The following is a 16,008-nucleotide window of genomic DNA, read 5'->3' on the forward strand; positions in this document are numbered from 1 at the left end:
ACTGATCTGCAATGTGTGAAAGACCTTGAGTAACTCCTCTGAAGTACATTGTGCTAAACCAGTACTAACTATTGAGAAGGTCTTTCTCCTGAGTGCCCACGTTTACAATGATAGTACTTCTTCAGTATCTTTCTATCTCTGAAAAGGTTAACATCTCTTTACATCTATGCTAATTCCTACACATGTCCCTTTCTCTATAAAGCAACAAAACTTGTCTCATATGAAGGCTTTAATCACTGCAGCTGTTCTGCTTGGGACTCCCACCTATCTGTCTATCTTCCTGGTGCACATGTGCCCAATGCTCAAGGCAGCCTCCCAGATGCTTGCTGCCTCCTGAGACTGGATAGAAGGATGATCAGCCCAGCTCAGTGATGAGATGCTATTTTGTGCAGCACAGCCAAAAATAGTGCTGGCCTTTTTCACTGCCATATCACGCTGCTAGCACATATCTAATGTGCTGTCATTTATTACGCACATGAGGCTGGTTACTTCATGCTGTGCTTCTGCCATGTGCTATGTAGCTCACTTGGAGGCAGCTCTTCTCTTCCTATGAAATCACATCCAAAGGAGTGGATTCTATTGTTGTTGTTGTTGTTCACATTGTATTTTCAAAATCCTTCCAAACTTTTAGATACCTAAGCCAAAAGAATTTGTGAACCTCAGGTGAACGAGTCTCTGACAACAACAAAAAATACTACAGGAATCCAAAACAATTTTTTTTAAAAAAAATGATCTGTCTTTTCAGTGCTATAGGCTTTGCTATAGAATTTTAATGAGGATTTCAAAACTGGAAATTATTTTGAACACAATTCAACTATAAGGAAGGACCCATAATCTTTCTTCAATATCCCAATGAACTACACGAGATCTGTTAGCAAAAATTTTGCCATCCTTCTATAACTAGGCAAAGTATATATAAAACACAAATAAGTGATCTGATGCTATTAAACAGTCCAAGAGATATTCCTGAATAACACATTTTCTTAAAATTCTTTCAGTTGGGAAGGGCTTTTCTATGATTACACATAATGTTTATAATCTCCCTTTAGCCAGATGTCTCCATGCAGATGGAAGTAATAGAGAACCTACAAAAGAAGACTGGGAAACTCTTGGTGCCATCCTCACTAACCAGTTCTCAGTCATAGCATAGGTCAGGCTGCGATCACAGGAATTACAAGGGAAATACAGAATTTCTTAACTCCAAGGTTTTCCTCAGAGCTGGACTCATATGGTTTCTGTCCTGTTTGCTCTGCTTTTTCACTTCCTTCCATGCTTACTCACAAATCTACCATTTATTTCCTCCCTAAGCTTACATTCCCCATCCCAAAGGAATCTCTAGCCTCTGAAAGCCACCTTCCTGACTTGAACAGCATCTGGGTCTTTGTGACAACTTTAGAGAGCCGAGTTGACAAACTGCTTAAGGAAAGTACACCTCACTTCAGTTATACGTTTCTGACATGTCCCTTTGTGTAACTTCAGCTATCAATCCGGGAGACAGAGACCCACAGATTTCTATCACAAGCCTGCTTCCCTCGCCTCCCATGCTCGATCCAGCTGCCTATCACACAATTCTACAGATACATTCTGCCAGTATCTCCACTTTAATGCACACAAAGCACCACTTGCTTAATTCCCTCCGCCCAGGTTCAAAGTTTCATTCCGACTGATGGCTCTTCATTTGTTAGATTCAATGATAAAAGGTTTTGAAAATTCAGTCTTTTTTTAAGGGTTCTCTAATCTCTATCCCATCTTTTCACTGCCCTGCCTTTCACTCCCACATTGATTGAACTTGCCTTCTAATTGGTATCTCTCCATGCATTTCCTCTCTAACAATTCACTTTGTACACTGTTGCTGGGTAAATCATGCTAAAAACATAATTTTACCATGTTTTTCCTGTATCAAAATAAGACGACAGCATCTACCATTACCTATAAAGTAACCCTTTTCACTCCACCCAATCAATTTAAATCTAACCAAGTTTCTAGTCTAGACCTAAGGTAAAGGACAAAAGTTAACAGCAAGTGACACTTAGCAAACAACAAAAGCCAGACTCTGGGAAATTCTGCAGGCTAACTGATTTGTATTATTCAACAAATCATTTTCAAAGGGTACAAATAAAATGAAAGGTCAAGAGGAAACTTGCAGATTTGAAGTCATAAGAAATCTATCAAATTATAATACTCAAACTGTATTTCTAACTCAAATAAACTATAAAAAACATACAATTATCACATTCGATGCTATCACTGACTAGTAATTTAACGGTAAGTAAATATTATATCTAGTATTTTTTAAAAGACATTTTCAAACTCTTTTTAAAAACATTTTAAAATACAGACAAAACAAGATGATCTCTAGAATTGTTTTGAAATGAGGAGAAGGCAGGAGGTGAAAACAGTATTACCCATAAACTGTTAACTGTTCAAACTGGATGATGGTATATGAGGATCCATTATACTTGTCTATCTATGTCTCAAACTGTTTGAAATTTCCTGTAATGGAGGGATTTTAAAAAAAAAAAAAAAAACCTATAATGGTACTACCCAAACTCCTCTTCAATGATCTTGGTATCAATCCAAATTCTTTTTTTTGTTTTTTTGGCAATACTTTCCAAAATAAGTTAAGCAAACTAACCAAAAACACCAAAAAAGAAGCAAAACAACCTCTCCTTCCTCCCTCAAATACCTCTAACCCTATTAAAATGTATCAAGTCCCACCTCCTCCATCTACCTTTCTCAGCTGCTTATACACACCCTCATATCTTCTTTCTATGGGCTTCTCAAACACTCATGTTCATACTAAACATCTTCCATGGGACCACAAACTTCTCTGTATTGTTCCTGGTTTGTGTTTTCATCTTAACACCATGCAAGATTAAAATTATTAATCAAATTCCATTTATATACACAACAAGTAAAAAGTTCCCTTTCTTCCCAATCAGCAGAAGCAGAAAAAATCTCAATATAAATATAGAAAACTCAAACAGTAATAAATGGGAATGGAGAGAGAAGCAATCCAGAGAATCCCATTTCTTAATCACAGAAAATAATAATTAATGTTATTATTTCATTGTTTACAATCAAAAAAAGTTCTTAGGCAAAGGAACATACTTGTTAATATTCTCAACTATTCTGACCAGAAATAGAAATAATTTATGTTTGCTATCTTCGGGCTGCTACTCTAAAAGTTGGCCAAAAACTGTAAGTGGAGATTAGTACTGCACAGTTTCTTACAGCTGTTTAATTTTACTTACCCCTTAAAAGTGTGCATATCTTAAATTCCTTTCCCATCTTCATGGACTTTTTCATCCTATATCATTTGCTATATGTTATGGAACATAGACATTTCTGAAAGTGTAACATGGACATATCCTTCAAAATTAAATTCAGTTTTTGCAACTCCTTGAGGGTGTCCTTAATGGTCTTGGTTTTAATATGATCAAATCTATAACATTTGCTAATTCTGGCTCTGAATCAAGAGTGCGAGTTAAAATCAGTCAAAATCCTACAAAGCAGGCTCTCCAAACATCATAGGACCCCCAAGTAATTATGACTACACCCAAGAGAGAATCACTATTTCAAGAGTGGAGCTGACAACCCCAAGACACACTAAAAGTGTTTTAATAGAGTTTGGGGGGTCCTGTAAGGAGAGAGAGGAGAGGGAGGAGAGGGAGAAGAGGGAGGAGAGGAAGGAGAGGGAAGGAGGGAAGGAGGGGGAGAGAAATAGAGAACGAAATAGAAGATAAATACCAAGGAGGGAGAAGTCAAATAATTCTCCTAAATTATCTATTCTATTATTTCAAAAGTATTTTAAGATAAATGCTCAATTGTTTCATTTATACTACTAGTTTCTTTTGTTTACTGAAAGGGAAGTTTTCCCCTTTTATTATTTGTTTCTTCTTTGTAAGAGTATCTTTTGCCGTTTATGACTTATAATCTGAGTAACATTTTGGACATCCTTTTAAAATCACGTTACACAGTACTTTAACCACTGTTACCCAATAATTGTTTTGTTATAAAATTCTGTCTTTTTTTCATAGAAGAGTGTTTTTAAAAAATTCTTTATTAATCTCAACGTGTATTAATTAAAATAATTTTTTTTAAAAATACACACACACAAAGATCATAATTCCAAAAAAACAGAATTAATAGTGCCCTGAATCTTCTCTGGTAGACATGAGCAATGTCAGTGAAGGTGATGTCTGATGTTTTAATTTCACACAGACCACATAATGATACTTTTTGTACTACTCTATTTCATCTATGACTATTAATCACCACCACTCACTAAGGCCTCTTTGTTCCTACCAATCCTCTTGCTTAAATCCAGGTGCACCAAATCTTGATAAGTTCACTTAAAATAGCAGCAGCAGCATGAGTCTGATGGGCACACAGTTTTTAACAATTCATCCTCTAGAATCTCAGACAAAACTACGTAAAGAGATAAGCTTTAGAGGTAGTGGGTAGGAAGAAAGACTGCCATTTCCACACATTGGTAGAATGTAGAATAAGCTACAAGAAGAATCAAGCATAACCACCCTGGGTGTCTAGCAATAGAAGCAAAGTAAATCTGATCCAAGATCTATTTATTTGGGGGTATACCTGTACAAGCTGCTACATCCTAAAGTTTGGCTCAGTGTATTTGTATTAAGCTGTCCACACTGAAGTCAGGCTTTATTGAGCATCAAATACCCTAGCACTGTGACTTGGGCATTTGCCACACCTGCACGGGGAGCCAGAACAATCTCCCTGGCTGTTCATCCATTCCCGAATGAAGAATTGCTAGTAAATATAAAACAGCACAGGGAAGTCCTGGCACTACAGAAACTGATTCCAATCTACAGGAAAATATGTTAATTTAACTTGTAAATGTGAATTAAATTCTGTTTGTTGTGCAGCATACTCTCCATTGACAAGACAGAAAAAAATTCTAGGAATAAAAGCATTTCTGTAGACTCAATACCCTGCCTGACAGCATGGCTTATGCCCCTCAAAATAGAGGGCATCAATAAGTTTTAAAAACTGAGAAATGAAAAAAAAAACTATCTGCAAGAAAACTTTCACAAGTTATCTGCCCTAAAATACTGTAGAAAGCTAATTTTATGTTAAGGTAGGGAATCCTCTCTGTGCACCAAAATATCAGAAGCAACAAAACCTAAGAATAACTCAGTTTCAGGCCAAGATTCAAAATAGAAAGTACATATTTCCTTGAAAAATCCCCTCCAGGTCATGGATCAGTACCAATAATTTTATGGATTTTCTTACCTGACAGTAAATTTCAAGTTCTTGCCTCATGAGGTTAACTTTATCACTACTTAAACATTTATGTGGCAGTTAACAAAAGGAAAATGGTTTTACATTCTGCTTTCTGTTACTCTCTGGAAAAAGAAATCAAGGCACTACAAAAGTGAGGTGACTTGTTTTAGAAGTCACTCTTAGTGGTAAACAGTTTAACTAGAAGCCATTAGCTCAATCTGTATGCTTAGCACACTAATAGATTATATATTTCAGCCAACAATGGCTAACTGGAGAGTTTTATGTTGAAATAATTTATGAAAAAATTAGATTTTCTTCAGAATCATAATGCTTGGAAGATGGGTTGGTTCAAAGAGATCCCACTGTTTTCTCTGTTATACAAAATCCCAAAAGAAATGAATATTTTGTTTCTAGTGTACATCAGTCTAATACACTTGAAAACATGGCATTAAAACTTTGACAGGCATGTCACCAAGTAGACGATATTATGGAAGGTCCTGCTGCTGCTCAGAAGGGTAAAAACATGTATTTCTATTATCACAGTTTTCAAAAGAGTGCAAAACCGAAAAAGGAGTGCAATGGTGTGTGGTCACAGGGCTGACAACAGGAGAAAACTATGACACCTTGTTACTAAGATAGCTATAGCCTTGTCTCCTCACTGTCTGTCTGCAGAGACAAACATGCTGAGACAAACAAACCTTCTGACTGAAAGATGGGTTCTGCCTGCCAGGGATAGCTCAGGCTCCAGTGGAGAAAAACTGTTGAAGTCGTTAAAAGATCAAGAACTGTTTTCTGCACCATGATTTACTATACAAAAGAACATTACAATTTTTTAACAAGAAACACTTTCAAATCAAAACAAAAATGAAATTTGAACTGTAAACACTTATAACTCCACTTGTCATATTATCTCATCATTCTAATCATCACTTTCATTCACTCATTAAACCCTTAACTTCAGGTGCCCATTGTTCTTGATTGTTTCATTCTCCAGAAATAATTTTTAACCTAAACAACCTTCCTCCAACAAGTACATGAAATTAAACTGGCCTGATGCATAAAACTCTACATGGAAAATTAAATCAAAAATCCTTCCAAAACTCCCTATGTAGGTGATCATAAATATTTCCCAGCCAGGACTCTATTATTTAACAAAGATCACAAATACTGCCTTTAACTAAAAAAAAAAAAAAAAAAAAAAAAAAAAAAAAAAAAACTACTGTAGACTCTCCCTCACTTCAACAGAGTGAGCTCTCTATCTTTAGCTTATCTTTATTTCCCAGTACTTAGCAGATAAATTGGTCCCAATAATTTAACACTAAACCTTTATTAAAGTATTAAAGTATTATTAAAGTATCTGTCCTCTTGGAAACCCAGCAGACAGGTCAAACATAACATCTTACAGATTTTCTAATACTCAGACAGTTCACAAATCTTTCTCTCCCTTCTTTGTATGCTTTTGTCCTCTACCATCAAAACCTGTCATGTTTATTTCAATCTTAGATACATTTAATAACATAAGCTAAAGCAAGGATCCCTAAATATAGGATACTAAACTAAGATATCTGAATCACCACAGGAGCTTAAATACACACACACACATAGAATCTAGTCCCTGTCCATGGGATTTATCATTGAGAAGGTATGAGATGGGGCTAAGACTCAAACCTTAGGTACATCCAATATGTAGCCAGCTTGAGAAATTACTACTATTAGTCTCATAAATCACAAAACATACAGATGACACTAAAGGCTTTCCACAGCATGCACCCAGCTTTACCCATCCAAGCTTATCCTGCAGTCAACAAAATAAACTTCAATTGTAAATATACGTTTCTTCTTATTCCTGAATACCCTCATCCATTCATTCCTTTTGTGTCATTTACTGATACTACCTCATTATCTTTTCTACCTCTCTACATGTAGTGCCATTCCTCCCTTTGTTTACCTCCAGTTTGCAAGAGCCCTCCAGTTTCAAAAATCTTTCTTGGTCCTTCCAGTGTCTCAAAGGATTATAATATAATTACATCAACTACTGTTCTTAAATTCAGCAACACTAATTCACATGCATCTGTCATCAGATTTCCAGTTTACTAAAGGGTATATATATTAATATTATTCAGTACTGCATAACCTGAAAGAATTCTGAGGGAATTAGAAAACATAAAAATCTAAAAATAACTTAAGAGTTGTGTTATACCTTGTATTAGATGACCCCCCAAAGCCTCACATGGACATAGGTGGGGCTTTTTCAGAGGTGGCTGGATCTAGAGTGTGTGACACTGAAATTGATTCATGGTATAATGCTAGGCTCAAGGGCATTAGGATTAAGGGTGTGAGCGCTACCTGCCCTGAGTAGCCTGGATAAGATAAAAGGGGGAAAAAAAACAAGAAATTATTAAGGTCCCTTGTTGCTTTTGCTACACTTTTTATACCATGAACTGTTTCTCCTCGCCATGCCTTGGAGCCAGCTGATTATGGACTGAAACCTCTCAAAACTATGATCTAAATAAACGTTTCCTCCTTTAATTTTGGGTGGCAGGTATTTTGTCTCAGCAAGGAGAAAAATAATGAAGACAATTTGTGAACAATTTTTATTTATAGTAATAAAAAATTAAATTATTTAGAAGAACCTCTTATTCAAAAATGCTTTATTCTCAGCCAGGTTTGGTGGCACATGGTACATGCCTATAGTTCCTCTACTTGGGAAGCTGAGCGAGGAAGATCTCTTGAGTCTAGGAGTTCAAAGCCAGCCTGGGCAAAGCAGAAAACAAAGGGAAAAAAAGGAAGAGAAAATGAGAAAAAGAGAGAGACGAGGGGAGAAAAGGGGAAGGGAGAAGAAACGGGGAGGGAAAAGAAAACAAGGGGAAGGGGGAGGAAAAGGAGGGGAGGGAGAAGAAAGGGAAGACAAAAGAGAGAAAAATGAATAAAAGGAAACAGGGAGATGTATCTTTGGTAAACAAGAAAGGGACCAAGAATCTTACGCTGAGGGAAAGGGAAAGGGACATAAAAAGATTTAAGATGTATCGAATATAGGTAACAACTACCCTCAATGAATATAATCTTTGTGTGTCATAAACATGAACTAAAAAACAAGAACAATAATAATAATAATAATGGTCCTCAGGTAAGAGATCTAGAGATGAGGGAAGGAGATAGGTGGGCAGGGGAAGACAAATTAAAAGAACCGAAGGACGTCCCGTGCATGTACCCACTCCCTGTGATGAACATAAACATCAAGTACTCCAAATATGCACAAATAAAAAAAGAATCAGCTATGCTTTATTCTCAAATGTTTGGATTAATAAAGATGAGTAAATAGTTAAAAAGAACAACAGATTAACTCTAGTGATAGGTAAAGTCATTTTTTCAAAACAAGAGAGCAGAAAAGTAAATAGGTAACAGTGGGGGAAAACTGGAGAAAGAGAAAGAAAAAGGACAAAGAACCTTGTCAATGTTCAAACCAATGAAACAAAACAGAGATAAACGTCATTTCTATGTTTTGCCTCTTACCTTAAACTATGAGTTTCAATTTCTGTATTCATCTGTCAAACACCATATGCCATTGTTATAACCACACACTAACATGAAGTAGCAAGGGGAACAGCAAGTGTAAAATTTGGAGACTACAAGCTACTGATAGATATAACACACAACTGATGCCTCTTCAGGGTCTTAAGTATATCTTATTTACTTTCCTTAAACTGGAAAATTTCCATACATCTATATTACAGGAAACCAAAAAACTGAACTAAAAGAATAAAGACCATGGATTCAGGATTTAAAAAAACTAGTAACTCATTTCTGAAACAATGAGTACCTTGTAGCCTAAGGGAGTAAGGAATGGTTAAATGACTACTAATAAAAATAAGGTTTCTTGCTGAAGTGATGAAAATGTTCCAAAATTACAGTATGTTGATGGCTGCACAACTCCCAAAAATATAGTCAGTAGGTCTGAAACCTATACTTTAAATCGATGAACTTTATAATATATAAATTATACCAGAGTTGCTTAAATCATTCCATAACATGAAAATCATTTCCTCAAGTCACTCTTTTTACAATGCACATATGAAAGGCATGCCTCATTTGATAAAAGAGAAACACACATTTTTAATCATTTATACAGTTCAGCTATTACTGTCTGATCAAATTTAAAGTTCCTTAAAATATGGATTTTGTTTCCAAAAGTATAGGAAGTATATATATTTGACAAAGCCAAAATAGGTAAAGGAAAACATAGCTTACATCATTCATAACCATAATTAATTTATGATAGTATTCAAAATAGGATTCTAATAGATTTCTATGTTCTTTTGAATTTAGAATATTAGTCCATGCTAGCAAAAGATAGGGATCATGCAACCCTATCCAGAAAATATTTTACATTCTTGCTGGAGTAGCATTACATAGACTTATAACATAATTTCTAGAGCTTAATGTACTCATTTTAACTGTCACAGGTACTATGACACTTCCATTTGATAATAATTTATACTCTAATACTTTTTAAAGTAAGCATGATGGTGCTTGCTAAAATTCCAGCACCGTGGGAGGTTGAGGCAAGAGGATTCACAGTTCAGTTACACCTGAGTACTTAGTGAGACCTTGCCTCAAAATTTGAAAAGAAAGGGGTGGTGTGCAGTGGGATACAGCTCAGTGTAAAGACTCTAGGATGAATCCCCAGTACTGCAAAAACTACCTAAATAAAAATAAATTGTGTCTTTTAAATCTGAAATAATAAGGGCAGGAATATATATTTTTTTCATTTTTATCAGCAAATGTTTATAGAACATAATGACTACATCCCTTGTGGAGAGCTGGCACATGTACATAACACATCTTAATTCCCTTTTCTTCCCCTCCCTCCTCCATCTCTTGGCTCTCTTTCCCTTTGCAAAAGCTCTATCACTCTGTTTCCCATGATCTTTTTCTTTTTAATGTACAGGTTGGGTTTCTCATATGTGAAAAACTATGTAATATTATATTTAAGGTCCTGTGTCTATCATTTCACTCAACATTATGGTCTCAGGTATCTTCCCCAAACAGGTAAAGATATCATGCATACCCGTGTTCATAGTAGCACAGTTCTTAATAGCTAAATCTTGGAAATGGCATATATGTCTATAAAGAGATAAACAGAGTATATTTTTTTTAAATGTCATTATCATAAAAAGAAACAAAATGGAAATTTCAAGTTTATAGCAAACTAAATGTAATACCTCACCCAAGACTGGCTACTGTACTGCAGGAGCACAAAGAATTGCTATGTGGAGAGAACATTATTAGGTCATTAAACCAAAAGTAGTACATACACAGTAGATCAGACAAACACCTGTCAAGCTTTCAAACAAAAACACTTGTATGTTCACATGTATACATATGTACATAGAGAAAAAAGTGATTTTAAAAAGTAGTAAATGTTAAAATTAGGTAAATCTGAATAAAGAAGTACATGAGGGTTTTCTGGTTCTATTCTTATTGTTACAACTTTCCTAAAGTTTGAAAGTATTTAAGAATTAAAAAGTAGTAAGATAATGCAAACACTCTAAGGTTGGGTCTTTTTGTCTCTGTTTTGAATCCCATATGATCTCTACCTTTTAATTATAGGTTAGTAACATATTTAATATAACTATTTACATGATTGGTATAAATCTAACATTTTTTAAAAAATATAACATTTTGCTATTTGTGTTCTATTCTTCCCATCTTTGCTTTGTTCTATATTTTTTCTTTGTAGTTCTGTTTTTAGTTTCCTGGTTTTCTGGTTTCTTCTTTTGGATTAACCAAATATTTATTCAACATTCAACTGTATCCCTTTCACTGACTTTTTATCTATACTTCATTTTACTGTGTTTGTACTCTGGGGATTAAATTATGCATCCTTAACTTATTATGCTTTACCCTAAAAGTTATGGCTCTTCATGTATGTTGTAAGAAATTTGCAACAGTAGTTTCATTTACCCTACTTGGTGCAGTTACCATCATACACTTTACTGCAAAATATAAAACCAATATGTATCACTGTTTTTGTCTTAAACATAAATTAAGAAATTCCATTTTAAAAATTTAAAATTAAGAAATTTTTTTTGAGAAAAAATATTTTACTTTTGGTCACATATTTATCATGTCTGGCTCTCTTTAATTTTTCCTATAGGTCTGAGTTACCATCTGGTATCATTTTCTTTCCATTTGAAAAACTTTCTCCCAACATTTCTTAACATGTACTTCTAGTGGTGACAAATTCTTTCAGCTTTAATTACTGGAAAATGGCTCTATTTTATCTTCAATTTGAAGAATATTTTCAGTTCATACAAAGTTCTATTTTTTTTTTTTTTTTACCGGGAACCAAACTCACGACCTTGCGCATGCCAGGCAGGTGCTTTTGCCGCTGAGCTAAATTCCCAGCCCCACATACAAAGTTCTAGACTGACAACTTTTGGATTTTCTAGCACTTTCAAGATTACATTCACTCATTTCTAGCTGGTCCAATGAGAAGTCCATTATGACTTTTTCTCTGTTTCCCTGCAGGTACTAAGTCCTCCTTTCCTTTAGCTATTTTTAAGATTGCAGCCACCGTCAATAACCTGCTAATGATGTGTCTAGGTGTTGATTTTCTTTGTGTTACACTGCTTGGGATTCATTGAGCTTCTTGGATCTGTAGATTTATATTTTTTACTAAATTTGAATTTTTTTTTTTTTTACTATTATTTCTTTTGATTTTTCTGCTTTATAATCTCTCTGTCGGTTCTCCTTCTAAACTTACAATCCCACAATCACTAGACTGCATGGTATTATCCTAGAGGATATTCTATGGCTTTGTACATTTTTCATTTTGGTCTATTTTCTTTCTGTGCTTTGGTTTGGGTAGACTGATCTATCTTCAAATTCACTGATCCTTTCTTCTTAGTATACAATTTGCTCCTAAGCCCATCCAGTGAATTTTTCATTTGAGTTATTAATTTTTGTCAGCTTTTAAAATCCTGCTTATGAGTCATATTTTCTTGCCCTTTCACATGAAGTAATTATATGATAGGCACCGTAGATACTTCATTATTAATAGTCTGGATCATACTGTCTTAATTTAATGACAGTTTTGTGCTATTAGGCAGTTACCTCATAGGGGGCTCAGGCTGCTCTTCCCACACTGGCTGGTCTGAACTCCAACATTTCCAAGCACTCTTCCAACATCTTTAAGAATCTCCTTTTGGCTCACAGTCTTACAATAGCTGTTTTCTGCTACACCTTGTGGTATGCACAGCTCTGTATTTGATCGAAGAGCTGAAAGGCATTCTTTTTAAAGTTTTATGGAGCTTCTTTTCCACACAATTCTCTCATCTCCACAAATCCCAGCTTCTTCTACATCCCTAATCTCTGCCCCCTCTGCTAAGAGAATCTACTGCTGCCTCTACACTTTACTTCCTCATGCCATAGTTTGGAGAATGCCCCAGGAGGAAGGAGGGATGAATGTAGCGCTCACCTCATGAGTTCTCTTCTCTGTTTCCGCGCTACCTGAGTCCATCCAATTTTATAGTTGCTTTATACAAAGAGGTAACTTCATTGTGGCCAGAATCAGAAATTCCTAATTCTAGCCATTTTTGAAATAGCTCTAAAATCTATTACCTTATACTTAAAACAAACAGGTGACACAAAAGATACATGTCATTTCCATATGGCAAATTAACAAAGACACAGAATGTTAAACAACTAGCCAAGCTCTTACTACAGGCACATAGTAATTGACAAAGTTGATAAAGGAAAAAAAACTCAAACAATGTAGTTTCAATACACATTATTTCTACTAACCTATCAATAAAAAATTCACTGTCCACAAAAAATGTCTGAGTATCCAAGAATCAATCATCCAATTCACCAGAAGCACGCCTCTATTCTCAATTTGCAATTTACATTCATGATTTATTTTTTATTGCAAAGATTCCTATTTGAATACAAGCAATTTCATTCCCACACAGTTCCATTTTTCAATTCCCTACATATATGTAATTTTTTTCATATTAGTAGGTACTACCTAATCCAGTCACTTCTATTTGGCTATGTCAAACTTGCTTCAGCTACTCTTAATTGTATTTCTAATTTTCATCTGCCCAAGTCAAATATATTTTGCTGACACATGGAAAGAAAATATAATACAATTTCTAAATGCCATCTCAGCAAACTGCAATATAATTCTTCTTATCTTGAACAAATCAATCAAAGTGATACATTTATAGTTTACTGATTTATTCTCATCTCTCAGAATAAGCTCTTGATCTGTCATTTAACCAATATATGCAAAAAATAAAAGGAAAGTCAATAAAATTAAGCTTTATAAAACAGATTTAACATTGCACACTTACTACCTTCATATATGATTAAACCCAGAGAAATAAAGTACATTAGAATAGAAAGATAGATACCGTACATCCTTGATTACTACACATTAAGAATATACTTCTATTTTTAAAGCCTTGCCAAAAAGTTTGTGAAATGGTCTTGAATATGGTATGTCAATGACATCAGAAGTTATCACCTTTAAATGGAAGTAGTACTTCTTCAGCCTCTTTATATCCATAAGATAATATTTTAGATGGCCTTTTTTTTTTTGCTGTTCCAAATCGTTGCCCTGAATCAAGATAATACCCTTTGCAAAAAGTCCTTACCTGCAACACATCTTGGATCTTTACCCATACATCTGCCATATCATACAATTTGATCTCTTCTTGCTGAGTCAGCGGAATCCCAACGGCATCCTGAAGGTATCCCAGGACCACAGAGTGAGCAGTGGCTACAGCATTAAACTTGTCAAACAGTAGCTCCAGCAGCTCTAGAAGTAACCTAGTGATAAAACAAACAAGTAACATATACATGCACACATATGTTTTACACTGGCCTGAAAGAAAAACATCAAACTAAGGTGAAATACAGTAGTATACTTTGACATAAACAGTACAACTAGCACATTTCAACAGATATGATTCAAACAGTTAGAGTCTAAGCAACTTTAAGAAATTTATCCAAACCTCATTTTACTCTGCTATAAAATGGAAATGATTTAAGAATTCAAAAATAAACTGTAAACTGAAACCAGTAGCTCAGTACACGTTTGTTTCTTTTTTAACATATTTCAGTAATTAGAGTACTACCACTCTAAATTCATATAGGCAGCCTTTCTAAGGATTTCAGGCAATTTTTCAGACAAAGTTCAGATGTTATACAGAATATGCTATTCCCTAGCAATAATAAACTGGGCTGGTAAGGGTACTAAACCTTTTAGTCATGGAAAGCTATGTGTTCTACCATTCAAATGTACAGCCTAAGGTGCCTGGAAAACAAAATATACACATGCCAAGCAATCTGACTTTCACTACAGGAAACAGCTTAGGCATACACATCATCTCATTTATCATAGTGAGATATGCTGGACACATATTATTACATCAGTTTATATGCTCAAGGATACAAAATGAGGTTGCAAAGCAGCTGGGCCTACAGCAAAAGCTGATTTACATGTCAGTGCGTTCAGCCATCTATCTCTCGCTAAAACTCTAGAATGTAGATATGTACATAGAGATAACACAGAGCTTTTTGTCATGGATACAAAGTAACACTATATAGCTTCACTGATCACCCCTACCTAAAATCATTTCTACCTCTGAATTTGGACAGTATTTTATTCAACTTTCAAGAAACTTATCCCAAGTGGCTCACACATGTGATTCAATAAATGTGGGTCATATTCATTTATAAACAGATATTTTATCTCTCTTCTCTATTATTAGTCTTCCAAGGGAGGCACTGCCTTGTGCTCAGGAGCACTTAGAACAAATGATTACCAAATATTTGCTGATGAATTTAATGTGTATTTCATGAACAAGTACAGGAAATCTTGAAATTTGGGCCTTATTGTACAGTATGTTGTATGGCTCTCAGTTCATAGTTCTTAAATAGACTATTAAACCAAACTGGAAAGTAGAAAGAAAAATCAAAAGAGCTCAATATAAGAGCTTGACAGAAATGTCAACTACCATAAATAAGAGGTTATAACTACAATTTCATCAAAATGTACAGCATATTATCAGTTCTATGGCTTCTTTACTGCCCAATTATTATAATGAATGTGCCAATATGATAGCCCATAACTATCTTATGATAAAATCCTAATATCAATTTGACATTGTAATTTAGATGAGAAAGAACCAATAGTATTTATGTAATACTCCCAAGTCCAGGATACATAATCTACACATTACACATTGTATTTGTAAATAGGAGCCATTCTACTTTTAGAGTGCTAATTTTAAAAAATTTTTTAAATATTGTTTATATTTATAATTATGTATGCTTATAAAATCATTTTCTCATTTGTGTTATTAAAGAACCATTCAAAATATCAACATCGAGGTACAAAATATGGAAAGATGTCTCAAAATGCAACAATGAAATACTTAGTTTGGTGTTGGTGAATAATCAGCATAAAACTGGTCCAGTCACATACAGTAAATACTGGGTTAAGTGAAGGCTCTACTTTTCAAATAGAAAGCTATGCTGAGTATATAAAACTGTGGCTCCCAAATAGCAACCTATAGATCATACATATTTCTCAGTGGCGGATAGAAAAATAAAAACACTATGTTGACTTTTCACAGGTAACTTTATTTAACCTTATGTTTTTTATATCCTCTTGGTAGGAAAACTCTGTTATTTTGTCATGATGATGCTTATATCACCAAATGTCCTTATTTGACAAAATTA

The 16,008-nt window shown here is 34.6% G+C and overlaps 1 protein-coding gene across 2 annotated transcripts in view; it reads right to left on the reverse strand.

The window, feature by feature from the left end:
• The window catches only part of Exoc4 (exocyst complex component 4), a 734,966-nt gene that overhangs the window by 603,650 nt on the left and 115,308 nt on the right, over positions 1–16,008 (reverse strand). For both annotated transcript variants that reach the window (XM_005377540.2, XM_013510636.1), the window contains exon 7: positions 13,917–14,091. In XM_005377540.2, coding sequence (XP_005377597.1) covers positions 13,917–14,091 — 175 coding nt within the window. The remainder of the gene's footprint in view (positions 1–13,916; positions 14,092–16,008) is intronic.

Source organism: Chinchilla lanigera, unplaced genomic scaffold (assembly GCF_000276665.1).
Source record: "Chinchilla lanigera isolate Chin_1 unplaced genomic scaffold, ChiLan1.0 scaffold00009, whole genome shotgun sequence".
In the NCBI taxonomy this organism is placed as follows: Eukaryota; Metazoa; Chordata; class Mammalia; order Rodentia; family Chinchillidae; genus Chinchilla; species Chinchilla lanigera.